A 26,296-nucleotide genomic window follows, 5' to 3' on the forward strand; every position below is an offset into this window, starting at 1 on the left:
CCCTGTCTCCAAAAACCAAAACCAAACAAACAAAAAACTCCTTAAAAAGTTCAGTGAGCGGGAGCCAGAGAGATGGCTCAGAGGTTAAGAGCACTGTCTGCTCTTCCAGAGGTCCTGAGCTTAATCCCCAGCAGCAACATGGTGGCTCACAACATTTAATGAAATCTGATGTACTCCACTGGCATTCAGGTGTACATGTAGTCAGAACATTCAAATAAATAAATAAGGAAATAAATATTTAAAATATTAGATAAGAAAAAATACAGCTACCAACCACATGAAAATGAAGAGCAAACAAGTGAAAATCATTGCCAAGCTTCGTCTGCGAGATGGCACCAAAATCCACAGGAGGAAGCACTGCTGTGACAGGTGATGAGGGAGCACAGTTAAGCCAGAACCGCTGTGTTTGCACAGCAGGGTGCACTCCGAGGAGGCAGAAATTCCCATCCTAAACTCAGTGAAAACAAAAGAAACATTCATTTCACCTACAATTAGAGATTAGAAAAACCTCATCGAAATGCAAATTTCCAGAAAACTCTCACTGGTTTAAGCTGACAAGGCAATGGTGTGGAGGGTTAGAGGAAGGAAGGACACGCCCACAGGCTGGATCTACCAGTGGTCTTCACCATTGGGGACTGTGTTACAGCAACTTTTATACCATGAGAAACTATCTGAAAGCAACCTGGCAAAGAAACATGGCTCAGGGTTTGAGATGTCAGTCAATGCTGGGGGGCAGGGTATGGCAGAGTAAGATGGTTCACATCATAGAGCAGGGAAGGGGGATGCAGTAAGAGACTCGTATAAGATATAATCCCCCAGTCTGGAAAGATGGCTCAGCAGGTAAGAGAACTTATTGCCTTTCAGAGGACCTGAACTTGACTCTTGGCACCCACACAGTGGCTCACAACAGTTCATTAACACCAGTTCTGGAGATGTGATGCAGCCTTCTAACCTCCTCAGGCACCAAGCATACATGTCGTGCACAGACATACATCCACGAAAACACTCACATATATTAAAAAATAACTTCATAGAAAAAAAAAACATAATCCAGGACATGCTGCCTGTAACCTACTTCTAATAGCTCCTCCACCTCCCAATTTTGCCAGTATTATGAACTCAAAGGATCAATTAGGTCATAGTCCTCACAATCTCCAAATGCTCTTGGCTGTTGAGATGGCTCAGTGGGTAAAGAATTTCATACACAAAGCCCAACAACCCAAGTTCAGCCCCTGGAACCCACATAGACGTGAGGAGAGACATGATTTCCATAAAGTTGTCCTCTACCATCTACATGCATGGTGTAACATACATGCATCATGCTCATACATCAAAAACAATAATAAAATTATAAATTAAAAACACCCGCAGACATACCCAGAGCTGTTTTACTAATCTCCTAGATGTGGCTCATCCAATCAATTTGACAAGATTAACCATAAGGCCAAGTCTGATAATTTTCTATCTCAGAAACCATTTTTTCCCTTTTACCCCAAGACCAAAACTAAGGATGAACATTCAATAAATGGATAGCAAAAATAAAATCTAAACTCAAAAGGTATCGTGATATCCCAAAGATAAATCCAAGTAGCATGCTACAGGCAGCAGATTCATAGCTCCACTCTGCAACACACATGCAAGACTCAGCAAAGTTAAAAGCTGAGCAGTGATGGGGAAATCAGTGCTGGGAGGCAGAGGCAGGGGATCTCTGAGTTTGAGGTCAGCCTGGTCTACAGACAGCCAGGGTCACAAAAAGAAACCCTGTATCAAGAAAAAGAAAGAAAGAAAGAAAAGAAAAGAAAAAGAAAGAAAGAAAGAAAGAAAAGAGAAGAGAAGAGAAAAAGAAGTGGAGGGAACTAAAGAAGGAAAGTTAAAAACCACCCTTGTGCACAGCCCATCCATCGGGCTGTGGGTGGCAGGAGCAGGGAGTGTTAACTACTGATCTTTTGCTCTGACAGACCTCCTTGTCATTCATTGGTAAGACTGACAATTCCTCATTAACAAACTCATTTTGCATCACCACCAAAGGTGTTCCAGGTTTGCCTAATACTGACAACCAAAACTAAAGGGTTCCTCATCATAAACAAATTCCTAAATGACCCTTTCAGAGTTTTGCTAGCCTTAAATTCAAGCTCAGCCTCCCAAGTACTGGGAAACAGGTGTATGATATCAATTCCACCCTTTTCTCTCATTTTTGAGAGGGGGAATGGTCTGTTACTCAGCCAGATCCTGCACTGGCAGGCTCCTCCTGGTGATCCTCCTGCCTCAGTCCACACAGAAGCTTAGATAGTAGTACATAACCACCATATCTGGTTTTAAAGATATTTTTCATTTGTCTCTAGAGATCAGGTGAACTTAAGAATTCCTATCACTGATCTAGGCATGTGCATGTGTTTCTTAACCATTGGGAATTCTCAAAAAGGTAAATGGTAAAACCATGTTGCAGCCTACACTGGCTTTATCAAACTGTGAGGGGAAGCAGGTGGTTTAGTTTCAGGTCAGCCCCACTTCCCTCAACAATTCCAATGGGTGCGGCCCACGGAGACAATATGAAGCAAGTTTCAATCCTTCAGGTTCACTTCTGCTTATGAAAAAAAAAAAGAAACTATACAATCCCTGACTTAGGACAAGTCAGCTTTTCGATGGCTTGAGAATGCTAACTATTCAGAAGAAACTGTACTCCTAGGCTGATGAGACAGTGTAATACTCCTAACACCAGGTCAATACCAGCTGAGCTCAACTTCCACTCAACTCCACTCACAATGGAAAACAACAGACACCGTTGAAGTTACCAAGTGTAGATTAGGTAAATGCATTTTTTTGGATTGTTGTTTTTTGGGTTTCTCTGTGTAGCCCTGACTGCCCTGGAACTTGCTTTATAGACCAAGTTAGACTTGAACTCAGAGTTATAGGATTAAAGGGGTGAGCTATCACCACCATTTGGTAAATGCATCTGTGGGACTTACCACATTTTATTCTTCAATGATCTCATCAGCTATAAAAAAAAAAAAGAATGAATGAAATGTTTTCCCTGACAGTGCTGAAGCAGGCATGGGCAGCGCATGTAACGGTTCTGCTGGATTTGTTCATACCGGGTTTCATGGTCTAAGTTGATGAGGACGACTGACCAGATCTCACAACAGATGTTTGTGAGCTGGGCGGTGGTGGCGCACGCCTTTAATCTCAGCACTCAGGAGGCAGAGGCAGGCAGATCTCTTGAGTTCAAGTTCCTACAAGAGTTAGTTCCAGGACATGCTCCAAAGCTACAAAGAAACCCTGCCTCTAAAAACAAACAAACAAAAAAAACCCCAAAACAAAAAACAGATGTTTGTGAGCCACCATGTGGTTGCTGGTAACTGAACTCAGGACCTTTGGAAGAACAGTCACTGCTCTTAAGTGCTTAGCCATCTCTCCAGCCCCTCATCACCCGCAAACCCAACCTAAATAAAAAAGTATGTCTATAGCAGGCAAAACCAGCTGATAAAGAAAGGTTTTCATTAGGGTGAGGAAGTGAGTGCGCGCGCGCGCACACACACACACACACATACACACACACCAGCATGCATGAAGAAACCCTTCTGCAGAGCAGAGGGTGTGGCATGTGAATCCAAACCACAGTCTGTCCTTGAGGGCTGGGAGTTTTAAGAGTCTCCAAGTTGTCTTCCTTCCCTAATATAGGAATGGCCAGTTTGAACAAAGGGTGGGGGGGGGGGAGATGGGCCCACAACTTTGGGGTTAACATGTCCTGATCTGACCTCAAACTTTTCGAACTAGGCCACTGGTGGGATGCCCTAGAGAGAAAGCCTGCCAAGCCTTCAGGCCTTTGTATTGGGTCAGGAGTATGAGCAAAACTGGAAGTTTGCCATCTTAGCTTCTCTCCCTAACTGTCTGCCTCTCAGAAACCTGTCAAGCCCCTCGTCCCTCAAAAGAAAGGAGCTTATTTCTTTATTAAGTACCCAATATTTTGGCTTTCTTTTTAAAATATTTAAAAAAGAAAAAAAAAAGAAGTATGCCTAAGGCCAGGTGTGGTGGCACAAGTCTCTAACCCCAGCATTTCCGAGGTAGAGGCAAGTATATTCTGTGAGTTCAAGGTCAGCCTGGTTTACAAAATTACTTCCAAACCAGTCAAAGCTACGTGAGCAATAAGACCACCCTTCCTCTCACACACATACTGCCTAAAATCTGTCAGAAGTTTACAAAATACAAGGTCTATGTTACACACCGTGTTTCCTCATTTGTCTATTGATAGAGAGCTTGCTATAACCCAAGCCAGTCTTGAACTCACGATGCAGTTGAGCGTAGCCTTTAACTTCTAAGTTAAAGAAGGTATTCTAAGGTAATGTTCCATTACCTAGGGGCTAGGCCACTTTCAAATGGCCACTTATGTGCTCAGCTTGTTTTATTAGAATAGTGTGAGGTAGAACACATGGAGAAACTGAGGTTCTGGCCACAAAGAGTAGAAATATGGTAGACGTGGTCTCTAGGCCACCAGGTTCTAATCAAGTATCTTTTTCCTACCAACTCACAAAATCCTCTACCCACTGAAAATGTAAGCTGAGTGTTTATCTTTGGGTTACAACATAAAACATTCTTCTAACTTTGCACTATGAAACTCTGGGTTTTATGCAAGTTTAGGAAGGGGCACTTACTACTGACTAAGGAATGCTATCAGGTTACCTTTCAAAGAACGGTACCATTCCTTTCCCAATCCCCATACAGTGATCCTTCCTTCCTCTACCCTCCCCTCCACATATCCCAACAATGCCCTTATCCAACCTGGCTTAATGCCAACGTACAGTCAGTTCCCTGGAAGAGACATCTCTTTTGGCCAGGGATAGTACCGAGAAGGGCACAACAAAGCCCTAGGTACATAGTTATGCCTCATTCTGGCCACACCTTGACCAATATTCTACCCACATGAACTAACAGGCTTCCTGAGGACTGACCGAGAGGTAAATAACCTGCCTAGAGGGTACTCAAGAAGCAAATACTGATGACTTATTGCCAAACTATCAAAGTAGTCACAAGCTCTTCTGCCTGCCACCCTGTCCCCAACACATTAAGAGCCCACACACATAGTCCCCTTCTGGATAGTCTGTACATTTTAAGAGGTAGCCACTGACCCTTATACCTGCACTCTTTATAAAGATCCTGCTCACAGATGCGGTCTTCACCCCTTTTAGAACTACCTAAATAGTTGAAGTCTAAACTGCATTATCGTTTTGGTTTTTTTTGAGACAGGGTTTGTGTAAATGCCCAAGCTGCTTTTGAATTAGCTGTGTAGACCAGACTGGCCTGAAACTCTAAGATCTGCCTACCTCTGCCTCCCAAGTCTAGGACTAAAGGTGTGCACTACAACCGCCCGGCTACACTTCATTCTTGTAAAACATATTTAGAGTCACCCCATCCAGGAACAGGGAAGTCAAATGACATCAATATTAAAATTTAATTTATAAAAGGAGTATGGACATGTGCATTACTGTATGTTTATTTCTCTCACAAAATATAAGAGCATCAAAAATAAACAGCACTAACTGAAGAAATTTCAAAAGTAGGTAAGAGCTGTACATGATAAATGCATGCCTTTAATCCAAAGGCCAGCCTGATCTACATAGTAAGTTCCAGGGCAGGCACAGCTACGTAATACAGACCCTACTTCAAAAACTTAAAAAAAAAAAAAAAATCAAAGCAGCCAAGGCTTCAAGGCTTCATAATAAGCTTAATGTTACACAGGCATTTAACATAAGAAATAAAATCTCAACTTTTCTCTAAGGCTAAGAAAATACCCAGCCCCCAAATGAGACCCTCTGAGATTTTATGGTAATACTTACCGTGACTCTAACGGAAAGGAGAAGCACACCACACTCAGCCAAGAGGCTTCGGAAGAAGCTGTGCTGACACCCCCCACTTATGAGCTCTTTGGACAAGGACAAGCAGAACACAGCCTGCTCTAACAAGCACTCAGTCCTCCAAGTTCAGGTTCCTGGGTTTCTGAGTAGGGTGAAAAGTACCAGATGTGCTCTGAGATCACAGGGTAGGCTCCCAGGATCACATGAGTAAAGGCCCAATCCACAGTCCCAAACACTCCCAATTGTACTGTGTGCGGCTGACAGGAAATACCTGTGTCCCCATTGGCCACCTTTCAACTGCGGCCCGCAGATGAGGAAGGACTGGGAAGCAGGGTGGGGGTGGCAAAGATGTAGGGATCACAAGGATTTACATTTCACTAGAAGGCATTTGAGACCCTTTAAGCTACCCAATTCATCTCTGCACCTACAAAAATATTTTGTTTATTATATTCTTCTGAGAAAGTTTTAAGACCGTCCCATCTCAGCCTCCTGAGTGAGACTTGTGTTATAATACCCGGACCATGTTTCTTGTGAGGCTGTCTCCCAGTTACCCAGGTTGGCCTTGAACTCTGGGATCAAGCAATCCTCTTGCTTCAGCTTCTAGAGTAGCCAGGACTCCTCACTAGCTTAAATCTTAGTTCATATTAAAATTTGCAACTACGTATGAATATAAGAAGAAAATGGAGGCAAAATGCTTTCTGAAGTGACACAGTTCTGTAACCTCAGTCTCCAGGGAAGTTGGGGCAGGAGGAGCAATGTATTTATGGCCTACCTTGGATAGAATTTGTTCAAAGCCAGCTTGGAAATCTTAGTAAACCCTGACTGAAACTTTACAAGTAAAAAGATAGATGAGGAGGAAAAAAAGAAAATAGAAACGGCAGGATGCAGAGGCCCACACCTTTAATCCAGCCCCCAGGAGGTACAGGCAAAACAGAGGCAAAGGGAGGTAGATCTCTAGGTTCGAGGACAGCCTGGTCTATACAGATTATTACACACCAGCCAGGGGTACATAGTGAAAACATGTCTTATAAAAAAAGTTTTAGATCTAGGGGTAGCTCAGTGGAGCAGTACCAGCCTAAGCTAGTGTGTACAGGCTGTAGGTCTGATCCCCAAAACCAAAAGGGAAAAAAATAAGTTGTTTGATGCACACATCTACTGCTTAGAACATGTGAACCCCACGCTGAGCACCACTGTAACTAGAGAGTGCCTAGAACTTTTATTTAGAAGTGACTTGGGTCAATCTCAGGGTCCTAAACACATGCTAAACCTATGAACATGGGAAAGTTCAAGTGACTATGGGGGTTATCATAAAACTCGAATACCTGGAGCACTGATTAACTTAACCATTGCAGAGCACGGTATGAAAAAGCTATTTTAAAGTAACTTTTTCTTTCCTCATGAGTCTACAGTATAGAATTCGGACTGTTATGACTCTTTCTGAAGTAAAGTTCTCGTAGAATACTTTATTTTTCCATGCTTTGTTAGGTAAACACAGTAAATGTTGTTTTCATTTTGTGATAAGGTCTTGTGTACAGCCCAAGCTAGCCTCAAACTATCTAGCCCAGGCTGGTCTGAAAACTTGCAGCAATCTTCCTGCCTTAGCTTCCCAAAGGCTGAGATCACAGGCATGAGCCACTAACCCAGCTATTCTATCTCCAGAACCACAGACATGTTGTAGAGCAGACACCTCTGCAGAAGCCGCAGCTGGGCAGCCTGCAGTATGAGGGAGGCACTAGCACTCCATAGTTTCTGCTCCACTACCTGTGGTCAACCACATCAGAGCCGGCTTTCTAGTGGTGTCTGCAGGTGTGCCTCCAGCCAGTGACGCTGTGGCCCTTTAATATAATCCTCATGTTGTGTTGACACCAAACAAAATTGTTTTTGTTGCTACTTCCTAACTGCAATTTTGCTACTGTTACGAATCATAACATAAAAGTTTTCTGATGGCCTTAGGTGACCCCATGAAAGAGTCATTTAACCTCCAAAGAGGTCATGACCTGCAGGTTGAGAATCACTACTCTAGACTCTCCAGTAAGCAAAAGGAAATAAACTGAGTTCTTCACTGGGCTGGCACTGCACCATCTTTAATCCCAGGGCTCAGGAGGCAGTGGTAGGAGTAGCTCTGTGAGTTCAAGGTCAGCCTGGTCTACAGAGTGAGTTCCAAGGAAGGCAGGGTTACATAGTTAGACCCTGTCTCAAATTTATAGGGAAAAAAAGGAAAAGAAAGAAAGAAAAAAAGAAAAGAAAAGAAACCGAAGCTGACTTCTCATAAGAAAGGACTGATGTGGGCACCACAGGCACATAAACCAGAACACATCTGCCGATCCTGCTTCACCTCAACACACCCTGCAGGGTGGGGGGTCAGAGTGACTTCCAGTCACAAACCACACCCACCAGAAGACCACCCTGCTTCACTAAGGGTCAGCCACGGGATACAGTTCTTTGTCTTTCCTGAGGAGATCATTGTACATCTGGTCATATGTGGTTTTGAAGTCATAAACATTGGGCTTGTCAGGTGCTGGTCCTGGGAGCTTCACATGAGTTCCTGTTCCAAAGGACCGGACACTGAAACCCCGCTTGCTGGAAGACACAAAAAAGGAAAAACATCACAGTTCGATTAAAACATAAAGTTCTCAGACCAAGGGACAAAAAACAGAAAAAAAGAACAACTCATTTTTAAAAAAAAAAAAATGGAATGCTTTACAAATTTGCATGTCACCCTTGCGCAGGTGCCATGCTAACCTCTGTATCATTCCCATTTTAGTATATGTGCTGCTACACAATCTATTTTTCTTTTAACAAATTTATTACATTATTTATTTTTGTGTGTGCATGCACCCACACATGGCATGGTATACATGTGCAGGTCAAAGAAAAACTTGTGAAACTTGGCTCTTTACTTTCACCACATGGATCCTGGAGACTGATCTCAGGTTATCGGGTTTGGTGCCCAGTGCCTTTACCAGCTGACCCATCTCATCAGCCCTGTTTTAGGTGGGTGAAATGTCTCAGTGGGAAAATTCACTTGCTATAGAAGCTTGAGAACTGAACTTCAGTGCCTGGATTAACACGGTGAAAGCAGAGATCAGTTCTTCTAAGTTGTCCTCTGACTTCCACACGTACACTGGGCATGCTACCATACACAGAAAATAAGATTTAAAGATATTAAAACATAAAAACAATAAAAAGTGAAATTTAAAGTACTTAAGAACATGATTTTAGGTATTTGCTTTTTAGTGCACGTGTACGTAGGTTCTCATAGCTGTGCACATCGATACATGTGAAAGCCACAACATTATGCTCCTTGGTTTTTCTTCACCTTTTGGGGGGTGAGGGGAGCAGGGGTGTGGGGTTGTCTCTCACTGAACCTGAAGTTCAGCTCCTCTAGACTGGCTGCCCAAAGAGCTTCAGGGATCCACCTCTCTTCTTCCCGCACACTCCTGCCCCTAGTGCTGGGTTTCACATATAAGCACACATCTGACTTCTATGTGGATGCTGGAAATCTGAACACGGGCCCTCAGGATAGCACAAGCCATCTCCCCAGCCTGTTCTTATTTAACTTTATTAGTTAAGACTTGGGTGTCTCCATGTAGATCAGATTGCCTTTAAACTCAAGAGCCTACTTCTGCCTCCAAAGTGTTGAGATTAAAGTCCTGCATCACCACATCTAACCTACATTTTAAAATTTCCTAGCCAAATGTTAGAATCGCTTTTAACTTGCTCTGTAACAAGTTACATAATCAATCAGCAGAGAACCAGTATAACAGAGCTAAACTGAAAACTGTTTAGTCAAAATGCTGACTGAATCTTACAACACTGTAGTCACCAACTAATTTCCTAGCAATCCAGACCTCAGTACGTAGAGGGTCCTGCAGGGACAAACAGCCACAACAGCTGTAGTGATTTCTGTGGAACCCAGCAGGTTGCAGATTTTGATGAACCAGAGAAAAATGCAGACCTACAGGATACCCAATTAGACCCATGAGACCAGCACAGCCTGGCAAACTACATGTGCACCAAGAGAAGAAAAGTGCCTCAAAACATAGACACTTATGTGTGATCAGAGGACTTGTTATTACTACTGATAACCACAATTTTAAGTTTATCACAACAGGTTACATGCACAGAAGTTAATTTGAAATAAAACTTTTTGTTTGTTTGTTTGTTTTCGAAACAGGGTTTCTCTGTAGCTTTGAAGCCTGTCCTAGAACTAGCTCTTGTAGACCAGGCTGGCCTCGAACTCACAGAGATCCACCTATCTCTGTTTCTAGAATGATGGGATTAAAGGCTTGCTTCTGTCTCCCAAATGTTGGGATTAAAGGTTTGTGCCACAAAGCCTGGCTGACCTGGTTTCTTTTAAAACTGAACAAAGGTGTAACTTTTTTTCCCCTGAGACAAGGTTTTTATGTGTAGCCCAGGTTGTTCTGGAACTAGCTCTTGCAGACCAGGCTGGCAGCAAAAGTGTAATTCTTTTTTTTTTTTTTTAAAGATGTATTTATTTATTATGTACACAGTGTTCAGTCTCCATGTATGCCTGCAGGCCAGAAGAGGGCACCAGATCTCATTACAGATGGTTGTGAGCCACCATATGGTTGCTGGGAATTGAACTCAGGACCTCCAGAAGAGCAGTCAGTGCTCTTAACCTCTGAGCCATCTCTCCAACCCCAAAAGTGTAATTCTTTAAAATAAAAAAAAAAAATTTAACGGGGTGGATTCCCTAGATTGGAGTGGCAGATGGTTGCACACCACTATATGGATGTTGGAAACTGACCTCAGGTTCTCTGCAAAACCAATAAATGCTCCTAACCACTGAGCTATCTCTCCAATTCCCCAAATGCAATTCTTATTATAGCCCCTTCCACCCTGCTTTTAATACTGACACAGTATCTCACTATGTAGCCTTAAAACTCATTGTATAAATCAGGACGAACTTGAACTCACAGAAATCCAACAGCCTCTGACTCCCTAGTGCTGGAATTACAGTTCTGTATCACCACGCCTAGCTAGTTGTGATTTTTTAACAAGCATCACCATGTAAAGCTTTTTTGTATTTTTGTTGTTGTTTTGAGCCAGGATCTCACTGTGTAGCTCAAGCCAACATGTAATTCAGAACGAACATCTGGCTGGTTTGGAAGTCACGCCATCATACACAATTCTCCTGTTTTTTCTTTTCATTTGTTTAACTCTGGACATGTGGAATTATTTTAAACATCTCTGATTGTCAAACTGGGTAAGAATGCTGCACCATCTGGTGTGCTGAGAACCAAGCTTACTATAGATTCATCCACCACAAAAGTAACATTACTAAAAATTCCACAGAAGGGACAATAACACAAGCATAACATCACTGGGAAAGAAATGACCCTTACACGTCAAATATTCTATGTCATGTACAAGAGAAAAACAAAACATGCTGTTGTATGTTTTTTGTTTTTTGGGGTTTTTTTTGGCTTCTGTTGAGGGGGCACCACCTAGCTCCCAAGTAAAATCACACATGGAGGCTTATTCTTAGGAATGCCAGGCCTTAGCTTGGCTTGTTTCTTGCCAGCTTTTCTTAAATTATCCCTGACTACCTTTTGCCTCTGGGCTCTTTCCTTCTCTTCTGTGTATGGTACTTTCACTCTTACTCCATGGCTGGCTGGGTGGCCAGCAGGCCCTTAAAGTCCTCCTCCCCTTGCTCCTTCCCCGCTCCAGATTTCTCCCGTTTACACTTGGTGCCTGCCGGTCCTGCCTGTCCTTTTTACTGCCTTGCTATTGCCGCTCAGCTGTGTATTAGACCATCAGGTGTTTTAGACAGGTAAAGAATCACAGCTTGACAGAGTTAAGCAAACTCAGCATAAACAAAAGCAACACACGTTTACATCATTAAACAAATAATTTTCCACAACAACACGCAGGTACTACTTTTCAACTTAGTCCATTTAAGGGAGTGCCAAGGTGACAGAGGCAGTGATGAGAACCCATTACACCACCAGTTAAGGCAGGAGGATCATAAATTTGAGGCTGTACCTAACTATAATACATATTAAAACCCTAAAAAAATTAATACAGACAGGGCTGGGCGAGGAGGCACACACCTTTAATCCTGGAATTCAGGAGAAAGAAGCAGGTGGATCTGTTGTTAAAGGCCAGCCTGGTCTATAAAGTGAGGGGTGAAAAGAAAGAAAGAAAACTCATGTCTGTTTCTGAGTCACTTTTTTTTCGAGACAGGGTTTCTCCATAGCTTTGGAGCCTGTCCTGGAGCTAGCTCTTGTAGAGCTGGTCTCAAACTCACAGAGATCCACCTGCCTCTGCCTGCCAAGTGCTAGGATTAAAGGCATGCGCCACCACCACCTGGCTCTGAGTCACTTCTTACAGAGTCAGAAACTGGGAAAGACCAATCGGATAGTATCACATGGTAGCATGCAGCAGGTATAAAGTAAATAAGTGACTGTGGACTTCACACAAAGTCAGTAATGAGTCCACACCTAAGAACTTCACTTATAGAAACCCAGTCAGACAGACACAGACACAAAGCCACAGAAAAGGTATTCAGAGTGCTGCCTGTGATCACAAAGGTCAGAAGCCAACAAACCACTTGGTTATAAATCTATGCAGAGTTCTTTGCAGGTCTAACCGTCATCTCCAAGAACTGTTTCCAAGAAGCAGAAGAGAGGGCTAAATAAAAGAGAGCTGGTGCCAGGCAACACAGTCCTATATCACTACATATCACTTACAAAGAGTTCACAAAAGCAGAAATATAATTCTAGCAGGCGGTGGTGGCACATGACTTTAAACCCAGCACTCGTGAGGCAGAGGCAGGCAGATCTCTGTGAGTTCGAGACCAGCCTGGTCTACAAGAGCTAGTTCCAGGACAGGCTCCAAAGCTACAGAGAAACCTGGCCAAAAAAAAAAAAAAAAAGAAAAAAAGAAAAAAAAAAGAAAGAAATATAATTCTAGCTGGGTGCTGTGGTGCACACCTTTAATCCCAGCCTTCAAGGAGGCAGAGACAGGCAGATTCTTGAGTTTGAGGCCAGCCTGGTCTACAGAGTTAGTTCCTGTACAGCCATGGCTACACAGAGAAATCCTCAATTAAACAAACAAACAAATGAGTAAATTTTCTGAATAAAGCAGTTCATATTTAAGTTGGGACACCTCAGCTAAGGTCACTGAGGTTGATAAAAAAGCTGGGTCTGTTCCTGTGTTTCTAGAATATCCTGAACTATACAGAATGACACATAAGGAACACAACCTAAAACAGAGAATCATTAAAACCCAGAGTCCACACATGCCTGAGCTATTAATCTGGAAACACAAAAATTCCAATGTTCCAACAAAAAGTGAGTCAGAAAGCAACAAACACCAGGTGTTCGTCAGAACTGAAAAGGTGACACAGACATCAGACAGGGTCAAAGCAGAAGGTCCCCGTAATTTAAATTTGAAACAATGTCCTTACAAACCTGGATAAGGTGCAATGAGAAGGTGTGTCTCACGAAAACAAACCAGAATGAGGTGTGGTGGCACACACCTTGAAGGTGCCCAGGGTCCAGAGAAGCACCATCAGGTTAGGCTGATTTGACGCTCACACCCTTTGATGTTGTAGTCCTGTTTCAGTTGTTCACACACCCAAACTGTGGCCTCCAGCACCTACCATTGGTGTGTTCTCCATGAGGGCTGGGATTAAGGCTCACAAGACAAAGACTTGCCTCTTCAAGCCAATAAATAAGTCTTTTGTTTTTTAAGATTCATCTGTTATACATACAGTGCTCTGTCTGCATGCAGACCAGAAAAGGACACCAGGTCTCATTAGATGGTTGTGAGCCACCATATGGTTGCTGGGAATTGAACTCAGGACCTTTGAAAGAGCAGGCAGTGCTCTTAACTGATGAGCCATCTCTCCAGCCCCCCAATGAGGGTTTTTTTTTTAAAAAAAAAAAAAAAATAAGGATGAGGTCTAGAGAGACGGCTTTACAGTTAAGAAAATTTGTTCCTGCAGAGGACTCAGGCTCAATTCCTGGCACCATATGAAGGCTCACAACCACTGACAACTCCAGTTTCACAGGGGATCTGATGCCCTCTTCTTCTTCTTCTTCTTCTTCTTTTTTTTTTTTTAAAAATAAGTTTATTTTATGTGCATGAGTATTTTGCTTCTGTGCATCTGTGCATCTGTATGTATCATAAGCATCCTGGAACTGGAGTAATGCTCTTCAGCAATAAGTGCTCAACACCTGAGTCGTCTCTCCAGCACCTCTTCTGACCTCCGTGAGCACTAGGCACACATGTAGTGCAGAGATACACATGGAAGCAAAACATAAAAATTCAAATCTAAAATCTTCAAAATAGAACATGTAATGAATGACAAATAAGACCTACACCACAAAAAGCAAAACACAAACTCAAGCAGGGAGCAGGGCATGGTGGTGCATTCCTCTTATCCTAGCACTCCAGAGGCAGAAGCAGGCAGATCTTTGTGACTTTGAAGCCAGCCTGATCTACAGAGCAAGTTTCAAGATAGCCAGGACCACATAGAGAAACCCTGTCTCAAAAAACAAAGCAAACAAAACCAAAATGTATATATACAAAAACAAATTGTAAAAGGAAGATCACACTACGAAAATGAATGGCAGTGACCAAGAGGGAAAGATCACTCTGGAAAGGGCAGCCTTAGAAGGTCCTACATGTTATAAAAACTGCACGATAAAGATTTGTAACAGGACTGAGAATTACACAGACTAGAAAATAATAGTACTCTATGAGTCTTGTGTCTGAAGTGACTAGAAGCTATTATGCCCTTAGCTGAATTATGCTCTTATGGATTAGGAGAGGTTCTGTTCCAAATCCTTGTATGTTCTCCACAGACATGAACGAGGTAAAGCTACCATTTTACAAAGTCACTTGCGACCAAGTATGAATTAATCAGGTATTCAAGAAGTCATCTTTTTAAATTTTTTTAATGTACTTTTATGTGCATTGGCGTCCTGCCTGTATGTATGTCTGTGTGTGGTGTCTTGGCAGTTGTGAGCTGCCAAGTGGGTGCTGGGAATTGAACCAGGGTCCTCAGGAAGAGCAACAAGTGCTCTTAACCACTGAGCCATTAGAGAAGTCATCTTAATTGGTTCAAAACAAGAAAGAGCTGAGATCACTTTGCCCAAAATGTCCCACTCTAAAGTGATCCACTAGGATCATTTTAACAATGGGAAAAGCGCCGGGTGGGTGGTACACACCTCTAATCCCAGCACTTGGAGGGCTGAGGCAGAGGCAGATAGATCTATGTGAGTTCAAGGCCAGCCTGGTCTACAAAGCAAGTTCCAAGACAGTCAGGACTGTTTCACAGAAAAATCCTGTCTCAGAAAACCAAAAGTAAATAAAATTTTTAAAAAATGGCAAAACCTAAAACCTGGATGCATAAGGCTCATTTGTTTTTGGTCATTCCTTTGAAGTACTAAAAGTGAGACACAGAGCTGGGCTCTGTGGCATAAGGCTGAAGTCTCAGGTAATCAAAGGCGCTTCAAATACACACAACATAACCATTACACAGACCAAGGAGGTCCCCAAAAGCATTGCAGAGGGCAGGATAGATATGACCACAAGTACCTACAGGGTTGTAAGGTCGGTGCAGGATTTTCCACAGGGAACATTGTCCAGTTTAATCTATCTATATTCCTATAATTACATCACCTCCAAAACAACCTGACCTAGTCTTGATGTGGCTGCAAGTCTAAGAGCTGCCTGCATGGTCAGCCAGCACATTAAACGTGCTTCCCCACGTCCAATTTTCTGAACTATTACTTTTAATCATCCTTTTTAAAAATAAATGGCAATGCAGTTTGTTTCCCCCAAAAGCTCTTCCCAGGTGGCAAAAAGGCTAATTAGCAACAGAAGCTCTTTCTCTGAAGCTTCTGAACTGGCACAACAGCCCATTTTGTATGGTGACAGTCTGCTTCTTACACAAAGGCAATAAATGCTATAAAAATACTGACAACCAACAGCTTTGTATGAAGGGTAACTAACTGTTCCGCCTAATCTTCCAGAAAAATAAATGTCTTTCACACCTATCAAAAATCTATCAGTGAATTTGTTGTAGAAAATGTTACATTAAGGAAAAAAGTTAATTGTTGTACCAAAGACTGAAAGTAAAATACTAACATGTATACCAAAGAAAACGTTCAAATTGTCAGCATAGGTTCTGATTATTTTTTGACTCTTTTTTTACTCTTAATGTTTTGGAATGATGAGAGTTTAAATTATGATTTTAATGGGAGACTGAAATCCCGAATCCATTGCCTCTAAAAGCAAGTACATCTCTAAACAGTAAGTACTACAACCCTGTCATCTACTCAAGATTAACCAGAGCCTATCAGTCTGATTTCTAAAATGCTGGTGACATCACCTCTGTAGAACCCAAATCAATTGTTCACAGGCCACCAGTCTGCTAATGTTTCAAGGCTGGTGAGACGGTTTGGTGTGGGACCAGTGTGATGGCGCACACCTCTAATCCCAGTATTGGCAGGCAGATCTCAGCACTGGCAGGAGCTCAAGGTCAGCCTGGTCTACAGAGCAAGTTCCAGGACAGCCTGTCTACAAAAAGAAAGCTCAAGAATTCCAACCTCATCGATGGGCTAATATAAGGGATCCATAATTTGATGACATTACTGGGGAGAAGGAAAGAAACAAGAGGCAGAGCCTAGCTGGACAAAATAAATCACCATGAATAATGTCTCCTATCCTCACCAGTGAAGAGATGAGCAGCTCTACTCCATTATGTCCCCTCCACAATGCCCGTCTTCACCACAGGACAAAAACAGCACAGCCATATGACCATGAACTGAAACTTTAAGCCCTGATCTCTTAGTCATTTGTCACAAGCACAAAACATCAACTAACACAAAGTAAAACTCCTTGGAAATACTTTGACAAAATTTATGCTATCAATAGAAAAATTCAAAAGTACAGGCTCTACCTATTTCTCACCTACAAAGACAGGTAAAGAAGACAATTCTAAACTTTTTTGGTTCTGTTTGCCATGTAACCCTGGGTGGCCTAGAACTAGCTATGTAGACCAAACTCCCCAAGACCCACCTACCTGTATCTCTTGAGTGCTGGAATTCAAGTTGTATGCCACTATGCCAGGCACATAAATTCTTAAATACACTTAACTACATTTACTTTTTACTTAGCATGTGCCCATGTACAGGTCAGAGGACAAGCTGTGAGGGGTTGGTTCTCATTTTCTACCACGTGGTCCTAGGACTCAAACTCAGGCTCTCAGGCGGACAGAAGTGCCTCACTCCCAAGACATTGTCCTGCTTAGTCAGTAACTTTTCAGTCTGACGTACTCACCATTCACAGCTAAACAGAAGTCCATTTTCTTTAGCATTCTTGGTCTTAACTTTACTTTTGTAGGAATGAAACAAAAGCTAGCTGACAGTCCCTTAAAAGCTGTGAAAGTACACATGTTCTCAGGGAGGCATGTTTGTAAGACCTGTAGCCTTTTTTTTTCTCTTTTTTTGGACTTTCAAGACATGGTTTGTCTGTGTAGTTTTGCAGCCTGTCCTGGAACTCACTCTGTAGACCAGGCTGGCCTGAAATCACAGAGATCCATCGGCCTCTGCCTCCTGAGTGCTGGATTAAAGGCCTGCATCACCACTACCCGTTTTTTTTTTTGTTTGTTTGTTTGTTTGTTTTTAAGAAAAAGGGTCTAAACTGGGTGACAATGGCTCACACCTTGAATCCCAGCACATGGGAGGCAGAATTAGTCAGATCTCTGCGAGTTCGAGACCAGCCTGGTCTATAAGAGCAAGTTGCAGGACAAGCTACAGAGAAACCCCGTCTCGAAAAACCAAATAAATAAATAAATGGGGAAAAAAAGAAACAGGATCTATACAGCCCACATGGGCTTTAAACTCAACACCCTATTCTACCTACAGTATAGGGCAATTGTCTAAGTATGCATCAACACACTCAGCTTTTTTTTTTTTTTTTCCAAGGAAGGGTCTCATTATGGAGGACAGCAAGTTTGTGATCCTTATGTTTTAACCTCTCCAATGCTGGGATTATAAGTATATTGGTTCCAAGTTTTGGTTTTCTTTCTTTTTTAAAATTTATTTAGCCAGGCAGACACCTTTGATCCCAGCACTCAGGATGCAGAGGCAGGCGGATCTCTGTGAGTTCGAGGCCAGCCTGGTCTACAAGAGCTAATTCCAGGACAGGCTCTAAAAATACAGAGAAATCCTGTCTTAAAAAAATATATATTTCTTATGAATATAGTGTTCTACTTGCATGGACAACTGCAGGCCATAAGAGGGCACCAGATGGTTGAGAGCCACCATGTGACTGTTGGGAATTGAACTCAGGACCTCTGGAAGATCAGCCTGAGTTACCTCTCCAGCCCAGTTCCAAGTTCTTTATGCACCTAAACAATTTCTAGTTCACTCTCTTACAGTATATCGAGAACCAAAAACCATAGAGCAGAGACCACTTATGCTACCTCCATGTCAAAGACTATGGATAGCATGTTCTAAGAACAGAGAGGAATCCACAGCACCTCAAAGTGGCTTATGTTCAAATCCTGGGTCAGCTGCTACCAGCTACAGGGTGGCACAACTCTGGTGACCCACAGCATATGCTTACTACGACACCTGCATCAGACAGTCTACCACAAATCAAGGACTTCTGGGATCATAGCTGATTCCTTTACTTCCAGTTCTCTGGAGTCTTCTCAGGCTCCTATTTTCTCCCATGGACTATACATGCACATAAAGCAGACATACATGCAAACAAAACACTGATACACAAAGGAATTAAGAATAAAAATATCTTTAAATAAACCAAACCAACCAACCAACCAACAATTGCCTACGGTTGTATTTGGCTGTAATCTTAGCAGCTAGAAAAGGTGGCTATAGTAGTTAACCTCGAGTTTGCTATCAGCCAGCCTGGCCGATTGGTTAGCTCCAGATCCACTAGGACTGTGTCTCAAACTGTATGTTAGAGTAACAAGCTATCTGACACTGACATCCAAACACCCCCACATTACAAGTACATACACACACGCTTGTCAAGATGAACTTCAACAATTCTGAGAAAGAACCCTGGCAGAGGCACTCACCAGACCAATTCTCCTAAGCTTGTTTCTCCCACCCTGGGACTTAAACATACTTGGCCAGGCTTCACACTGCCTGGCTATCTACCATAGACTGTCTCAGTCTCTCTCACGCTTGGCAACTATCTATGTAATTAATGCCTACAACAAACTTCAAATTTTATTGTTTCTACCTCCTAAGTACTGGGATTATAGGCACACGTCACCACACCGAGTTTTTTAATGGGATGCTAAGAATCAAAGCCAGGGCTATGTGTATAACAGATAAGCATGCTACTGATCTATGCTGTCCCCCAGCTTCCTCTTCTTTTGTTTATGAAGTGTGCTAGGATTGAAGCCATAACCTTGGACATACTAGGCTATTCTATCTGAGTTGTATCCCAGTTTATTTTGAGTTTTTTATAATTAAACTTATAGCTTTTGTGGGCCAGGCACTATGGCACACACATGACTACAAAGAGAAAAAGGCTGGAGAGACGGTCAATGGTTAAGAACATTGGTTGCTCTTCAGGAGACCCAGGTTCTAATACCATCACCCATACCGTGGTTCACAACCATCTGGGAGGACCCAATGCCGCCTTCTGACCTGTGAGGGTACGAGGCATACAAGTAGTGCATAAGCATACATGCTGGCAAAAAAAAAAAAAAAATCAGGACCAGGAGTGTAGCCTACTGAGTCTACAGACGGAATTAAAGTCTGGCTAATAATAAAATTAAAGGGTTAGACCTTTCTGCCTTAGCAACCCATAAATAAAAGGCAGTAGAGAGCACTCCGGTCGAGACTCTGCCTGTTGTCCTCTTTTCTTACTGTCTTGGCTTTAGAGACAGGGTTTCTCTGTGTAGTACTGGTGGTTGTCCTGGAACTCGCTTTGCTGGAATTAAAGATGTGTACTATCTCTGCCCAGCCTGTTGTCCTCTTGAAGTATATTTTTTTTGCTTGTCTTTTTGAGACAGGGTTTTTTCTGTGTATCTTCGGCTGTTCTGAAACTCATTCTGTAGGCCAAATTGTCCTCAAACTCAGAGATCTGCCTGTCTCTGCCTCTCCAGTGCTGGGATCAAAGGTGTGCGCCAGAACACCGCAGGGTGGTGGCAGCACACATATTTAGTCTCAAAACTTGAGAGGTAGAAGCAGGGAATCTCTGTGAGTTCAAGGCCAGCATCTAAAAGAACAAACTGATAAACTTTAAGGTAGACAGGGTGGTTCAAATTCATAATCTCAACAGTTGGAAGGTGGAGGCAGCAGGATTAGAACTTCACACCTTTAATCCCAGCATTTAGGAGACTGAGACAGGTGGATCTAGTTCTAAAACAGCCAAGGAGACTGAGACTATCTCAAAAACCAAAACACAGTTGATGGCTCACTAGGTAAAGGGATCTGTCAAGCCTGATGACCTGGTCTGCTAAGCAAGTTCCAGGACAACCAGAGCTATTACACAGAGAAGCCCTATTTTGGTCTTAAAGAATACTGAGACTGAGGCAATGGGGACTTGGATGATGTACTACTCTGGAAAGCATCTTTAAAAACTAAGAATGTGGAATATACCAACCACTTGGTTCAATAATCTCATTTCTAGCAATTTATGCTAGAAAAGTAATCAAAAGCTGTACAAAGATATTCACACAGAATGTTGTGGCTGAAGTTAAAATCACGTGATGTCTAATAGAACGAAAACAAAAAAAAAAATCAATTGCTGCCTAGACTCTCTGGTTACTGATAGCTTTATACATGAATAAATGTAATTTAAATTGAATTCATAAAAATGCAAAAAGGGGGGAGTGCAGAACACAGCGGACTGCATCTGTAGTCCTAGCATCGGAGGTAGCTGAGGCAGGAGCGCCAAAACTTCATGCCCAACCTGGGCTACAGTGTAAAATGAGACGAAAAGTGGGGGTAATGAAAGACCGGTCACTGCAGTGCTTGCCGCATGAACACGAGGACCTGAGACTATCTGTGTACAGATGATAACTCAGAGGCTGGGTGCAGCATCAAATGCTTATAATCTTAGCACACCGAGGCAAGATGAATTTTTTTAGTTCAAGGTCACCTTGGCCAAGAGAGAAACAGGAGAAGACTAAGAGACCTATCCAGAAGTTTACACTGAAATAAGACACCGCACCACATTTTTTTTTTTTTTTGGAGTCCCAGGTCTTACAGCCCAGGTTGGCTTTACACTTTGTAATCCAGGTTGGTAACATTCAAAGCATGCTATCACCTGCAAAACAAACAAAGCTACCAAGTAAATACTATGTCTATGTCAATGTTTCTCAACCTGTGGCTCCTAACCCCTTCCACAGGGGTCACCTAAGTCTATCAGAAAACCACAGATATTTACACCATAATTCAGAACAGTAGCAAAATTAGTTATGAAATAGCAACGAATATAAAATTTGGTTGGGGGGGGTTGGCAGTGGTGGTGATGCGCACCTTTAATCCAGCATTTGGCAGGCAGAGGCAGGCAGATCTCTGTGAGTTTAAGGCCAGCCTGATCTACAAGAGTTAGTTCCAGGACAGGCTCCAAAACTTCAGCAAAACCATGTCTCAAAAAACCAAAAAAAAAAATTTGGTGGTTGGGGAGGGGGGTCACCACAACATAAGGAAGTGTATTAAAGGATTAAAGCATTAGGAAGGCTAAGAACTGCTCACTGATCTATGTGATAAACACCAGGAAGAGTGAAATTTTAGAATTTGCAGGTGATCGGCAGCCAGCACCCTGGCTCTCTAAGAAAACATGAGACAGTTTGGTGTGGTGGCAAACTCCTGTTAGCAATCCCAACAGTAGGGAGGCAGGTGAAGGGTGAGATCGAAGACAGTCAACACGCCTTTAATACCAGCACTTGGGAACCGGGGAGGCAGAAGCAGGCGAATCTCTTGTGTTTCAGGCCACTCTAGTATACGCATCGAGTTCGAGGACATCCAGAACTACACACAGACCCTGTCTTGGGAGGGAAAAAGGGTATGAAATTGTCAAAGAATAAAATCTACAAAAAATCTCAAAAGTTAACAAATATTTAACTCAACGAGAAAAAGATGTTTCTACTGTACTATCAAAGTTGACATTTATACCATAATATTTTACCTGTAATGAATTGCATCGGTTTCTCATTTTGTCAAGAGATTTTGAAGAGTATTTTATCTTCAAAATCAAAGAGGAATGCCGTATTAGACACAAGTGAATTCGGAAGGAAATATGAGATGGTACTACAGACCCAAATGAATTTGTGTGTTCCAGAAATTACTACCTAGAGTTACGGGGTGGGAGTGGCGGCTTGTGCATGAGACTTGCAAACGTTGACAACAACAAACAATCCCTGACGGTGACAACTCAGGTCACGGTGGTGGCTTCCAGACTCGTTCCATCTTGACGTGTTGAGAGCTTTCCAGTGAATGTGGCAGGACGACACACACGGGAAAGATAACCGTTGGGCACCATTCGCAGCACGGAAGACCTTGGCCTCTCCGTCCAGTACCGGAGCTGCCTGAGGCAAGCATTCAGACAGGCCGCGAATGGCTCGCCAGCTCTCGGGTTTACTGGGGCTGACGCTCCTGTGACCGCGAACGATTCGGCTCTGAGACCGACTTCACTGTAATGCTTACCCTACAGGAGGGCGTAGCGCGCACGCAGTCCGCTGAGGGGTGGAAAAGCCTGTAAAAGTCGGGCGTGGCCCGACCTTCGGGGCCCGGCACAGTCAGGACCCGGGCAAGAATCTGCGGGGGAGAAAAAGGAGAGAGGGGCGGAAGGCAGATGGAGCACTACCTGAGGATGTTGTGTGCTTCCATACTCCGATTCTGGTTACTCGAGCACACCACCGCCACCCGCAACGGCGAGGACGGCATAGCACCGATCGCACTACCCACTGCGCTCGTTATGGAGCTCCCACCTAGAAGCCGGCTTCCGCCCGAGGAAGATGGCGGAAACCGGAAGTCAGCAACGCGGAAGTGAGGGCGACGGAGATACGTGCGGAGGTCCGCGCTGCTTTCCCGGACACGCACTACGCACTGCAGCAGGCTCGGGAGAGCGACCGGACGACGCTGCGTGAGTTTAAGGCGAGGGTAGCTAAGGCCGATGCTCGGAGCCGTTTATACCAGCGTCTGACGTCACAGGACCCGCGCCGGAAAAGGGAGTGACATCCGCCGCGCATGCGTCCGGGGCGTCTTACATGGTCCTCGCCGTTGATGACACTCTGGACGGAGCGCCTGCGCAATATTGGAAACTTCGGGCGGTTCGTATGGTCTGAGGAAACCCTCTCAATCTGGTTTCCTCCGTGGCCGCTCCACCAACGTCGGAAATGTATCTGTGCGCCAGCACTTTGTTTATGCCCCGTCTCTATAACGAGTTTCTCTTCCTCCGGAAGTTCCTCGTTTCCCTTGGAGAGCCCTTTGAAGTTTTAACATATAAGTGATAATGAGAAGATTCCGGTGGAAGCTTCATCCCAGCCCCTGGCATCCATATACCCAAAGAGTCTCGAATGTGCTGGTGGAAGTTCCACCACAAGTCCCCTCCTCTCCCATCTCTCAAACCTGCCACATCTCAGAAAGACTGCTAAATGATGACCGCACCCCCAGAGATGCTCAAGACCACTCCAACAGGGTTTTTAAGTGACCCCCAAAAACCAGATACGTGGGTTTTCTAGAGAGAGAGAGAGAGAGAGAGAGAGAGAGAGGGAGGAAGGGGAGGGGAGGGAGAGGTGAGAGAGAGGAGAGAGAGAGAGACAGAGAGAGAGAGATAAGCTTGTAGCCTGTTTGCCCTGTTGCTTTATCTATCTCCAATTGTCAAGAAAAGAAGGGGTGGGACTGTGGGAAGGGTATTAGATGGGTGAATGGGTGATTTGGAGATTCTGAGAACTCTCTTGAGGTTTGGGCTACAAGAAACAAAACATGGTCCATTTTTACTGTGAGACACATTTAAAGATCATTAAGCACAAGGCACCAAGCCCCTACCTTTCCTAGCTGACAGCCAATGACGGCTTGTCTAGGCACTCCAGTTTTTCCTAAGATTGACAAGTTGCTATGGGAAGAGAATCTGGATCCCCAGGATAGATAAGGCTTTGTGTCCTCAGCTAATAAGAGGAGAAACAAGGGGAGGCAGCAACAGTGAACACCAGGAAGATTGTAACTCCTTTAAAAAAACTCAGTCAAAAGGACCTAAAGAGGGTGAAGAAATGAAATCAGGTATAATATATATACACATAGATATATATTTATGTTTTGTTTTACAAGACAGGGTTTCTCTGTAGCTTTGGAGCCTGTCCTGTCCTAGCTCTTATAGACCAGGGTATCCTCTAACTCACAGAGATCCACTTGCCTCTGCCTTCCAAGTGCTGGGATTAAAGGTGTGTGCCACCACCGCCTGGCTGCCTTACTTTTTAAAAAATGTGTTTTGGCCTACTTATGTAAGATTGTAAATTGGATAAATAGAAAAATAGGCTGTGAGGCTTGATCATCTCAAGCAGCAGTCTTTAAACTGTATTGGATGTAGAACTCAGACATCTGGACCATACACTCCTATCAGAGATTTCTTAGGGGGTCTTCATTGATCAAACCCGAGTTTTCTTAACCCAGAATGAACCCACAGCCTTTCATTTCCTGTGGAAAAAAAGCAAAACCTCTTCTCCAGTATAACATATCTTTTGACTTAAATTTTGAAGTCAAAGAATTTTCAAAATATATATGTTGGATTAATCCAGCAGCATTTATAATCAGATGTCTTTTAGCAGCTGTTGTCCCTTCCTCAAACAATTCAGACAATACAATAACATACAGTATCCAGATTCTCTGTTCATTTTCCATCTTTACATAACTTTATTTTAAACTCTATTCCTTTATATTTATTTTTAATTTTTGGTGTTTGAGACAGGGTTTCTCTGTGTATTTTGGGCTGTCCTGGAACTCACTCTGTAGACCAGGCTTTCCTTGAACTCACAGAGATCTGCCTGCCTCTGACTCCCAAGTGCTGGGATTAAAGGTGTGTGCCACTACACCCAATTTCTCTCTCTCTTTCTTTCTCTCTCTCTCTCTCTCTCTCTCTCTCTCTCTCTCTCTCTCTGTGTGTGTGTCTGTCTCAGTCTCTCTAAGGGCTTTATCCTTTTTCTTTTCTCTACCAAGTCTACAAATATTTTTAAACACACTAAATCGTTTAGAGGTTTTTTTCCCCATCTGAATCTATCTTTACTGTATACTTCTCTTCTTAGCACATGAGTCTTTTATTTGCTAAGCGATGTGGCTAGGATTGGAGCCATGACTTTGACGGTTAAATCCACCTCATTCTTTAGCTTTATAAGAGTCTAGCTTCCTGATGGAGGTATTGGCAAGAGCCATGTTTATTGCCACAACTCTATGGAGTTTTAAGGTTTCTGCCACCACCAAGAAGCATGCTGTCTGCTATTCATAAACACCATTTAAGTGGGTTTTTTTTGGGGGGGGGCTCTTAAAAGAGTTACAAGGTTTTTGCAACTCAAGCTGAGTCAGGAAGCCTCTCTTAAATGAGATATGCTTGCCTCTAGCAAACAGAGCCCCACCTGAGAAAATGTTGCTACCAAGAAGCCATGCTTAACTCTGTTCTTTTGTGTCTAGAATTACATCCCATGCTCTCTCAGGTTTTATGGGGATATAATTGTCCACATTGGTGCCTTTGTTGACCGAGGCCTCTGTGTGCTTCTTTGGGACTGAACAGCTGAGGGACTGGGCGGGACAGAAACCTCTGTCAACAGCTGTATATTTTATAAGGCTGCATAACCTTCAAAAAATTAAATTTTGGGCAGCTGAGCTTTGGGGGCCGCTTTCTGGGGCCTGCTGGGAACAGGACTTCTAGAAGACACTATGTCTGGAAGGCTGTGGCGCAAGGCCACGTTTGCTGGCTATAAGCGAAGTCTCCGGAACCAGAGAGAGCACACGGCTCTTCTTAAAATTGAAGGCGTTTATGCCCGAGATGAAACTGAATTCTATTTGGGCAAGAGATGCGCTTACGTGTATAAAGTGAAAAACAACACAGTGACACCTGGAGGCAAACCGAACAAAACCAGAGTGATCTGGGGGAAAGTCACTCGGGCCCATGGGAACAGTGGCATGGTCCGTGCCAAATTCCGAAGCAACCTTCCTGCAAAGGCCATTGGACACAGAATCCGTGTGATGCTGTACCTATCCCGGATTTAATGAAAAGTAAATAAATAAAAGTAGAAAAAAATTAAATTTTGTGCAGAAAAAATGGGGGGGGATCTATGGTAGCATGTCCCTAGGGCCTGGCACCAGTGGGACAGCAAGCAGCCTCCACTTGCTATGCAACCCCTTGGGTTATACTGTTGGACTCTAGTGTCCAAACCGAGAAGGAGTCGCCCCCAGAGACCACCTCATATACCACAGCTGATGCAA

The 26,296-nt window shown here is 43.3% G+C and overlaps 1 protein-coding gene and 2 pseudogenes across 1 annotated transcript in view; 1 reads left to right on the plus strand and 2 right to left on the minus strand.

Annotated features, from left to right (window-relative positions):
• Positions 1-22,987, minus strand: part of Ssu72 (SSU72 homolog, RNA polymerase II CTD phosphatase) — a 31,958-nt gene extending 8,971 nt beyond the window's left edge. The window contains exons 1-2 of the mRNA XM_048417124.3: positions 22,686-22,987; positions 8,286-8,429 (exon numbers count right to left, since the gene is read on the minus strand). Coding sequence (XP_048273081.1) covers positions 8,286-8,429; positions 22,686-22,765 — 224 coding nt within the window. The 5' untranslated portion in view covers positions 22,766-22,987. The remainder of the gene's footprint in view (positions 1-8,285; positions 8,430-22,685) is intronic.
• On the minus strand, positions 8,534-8,630 carry LOC125389660 (U6 spliceosomal RNA; annotated as a pseudogene).
• Positions 22,988-23,739: 752 nt separating the features above from the next.
• On the plus strand, positions 23,740-26,116 carry LOC125389630 (large ribosomal subunit protein eL33 pseudogene; annotated as a pseudogene).
• Positions 26,117-26,296: the final 180 nt, after the last annotated feature.

This window comes from Myodes glareolus, chromosome 6 (assembly GCF_982192425.1).
Source record: "Myodes glareolus chromosome 6, mMyoGla1.1, whole genome shotgun sequence".
Lineage (NCBI taxonomy): Eukaryota > Metazoa > Chordata > Mammalia > Rodentia > Cricetidae > Myodes > Myodes glareolus.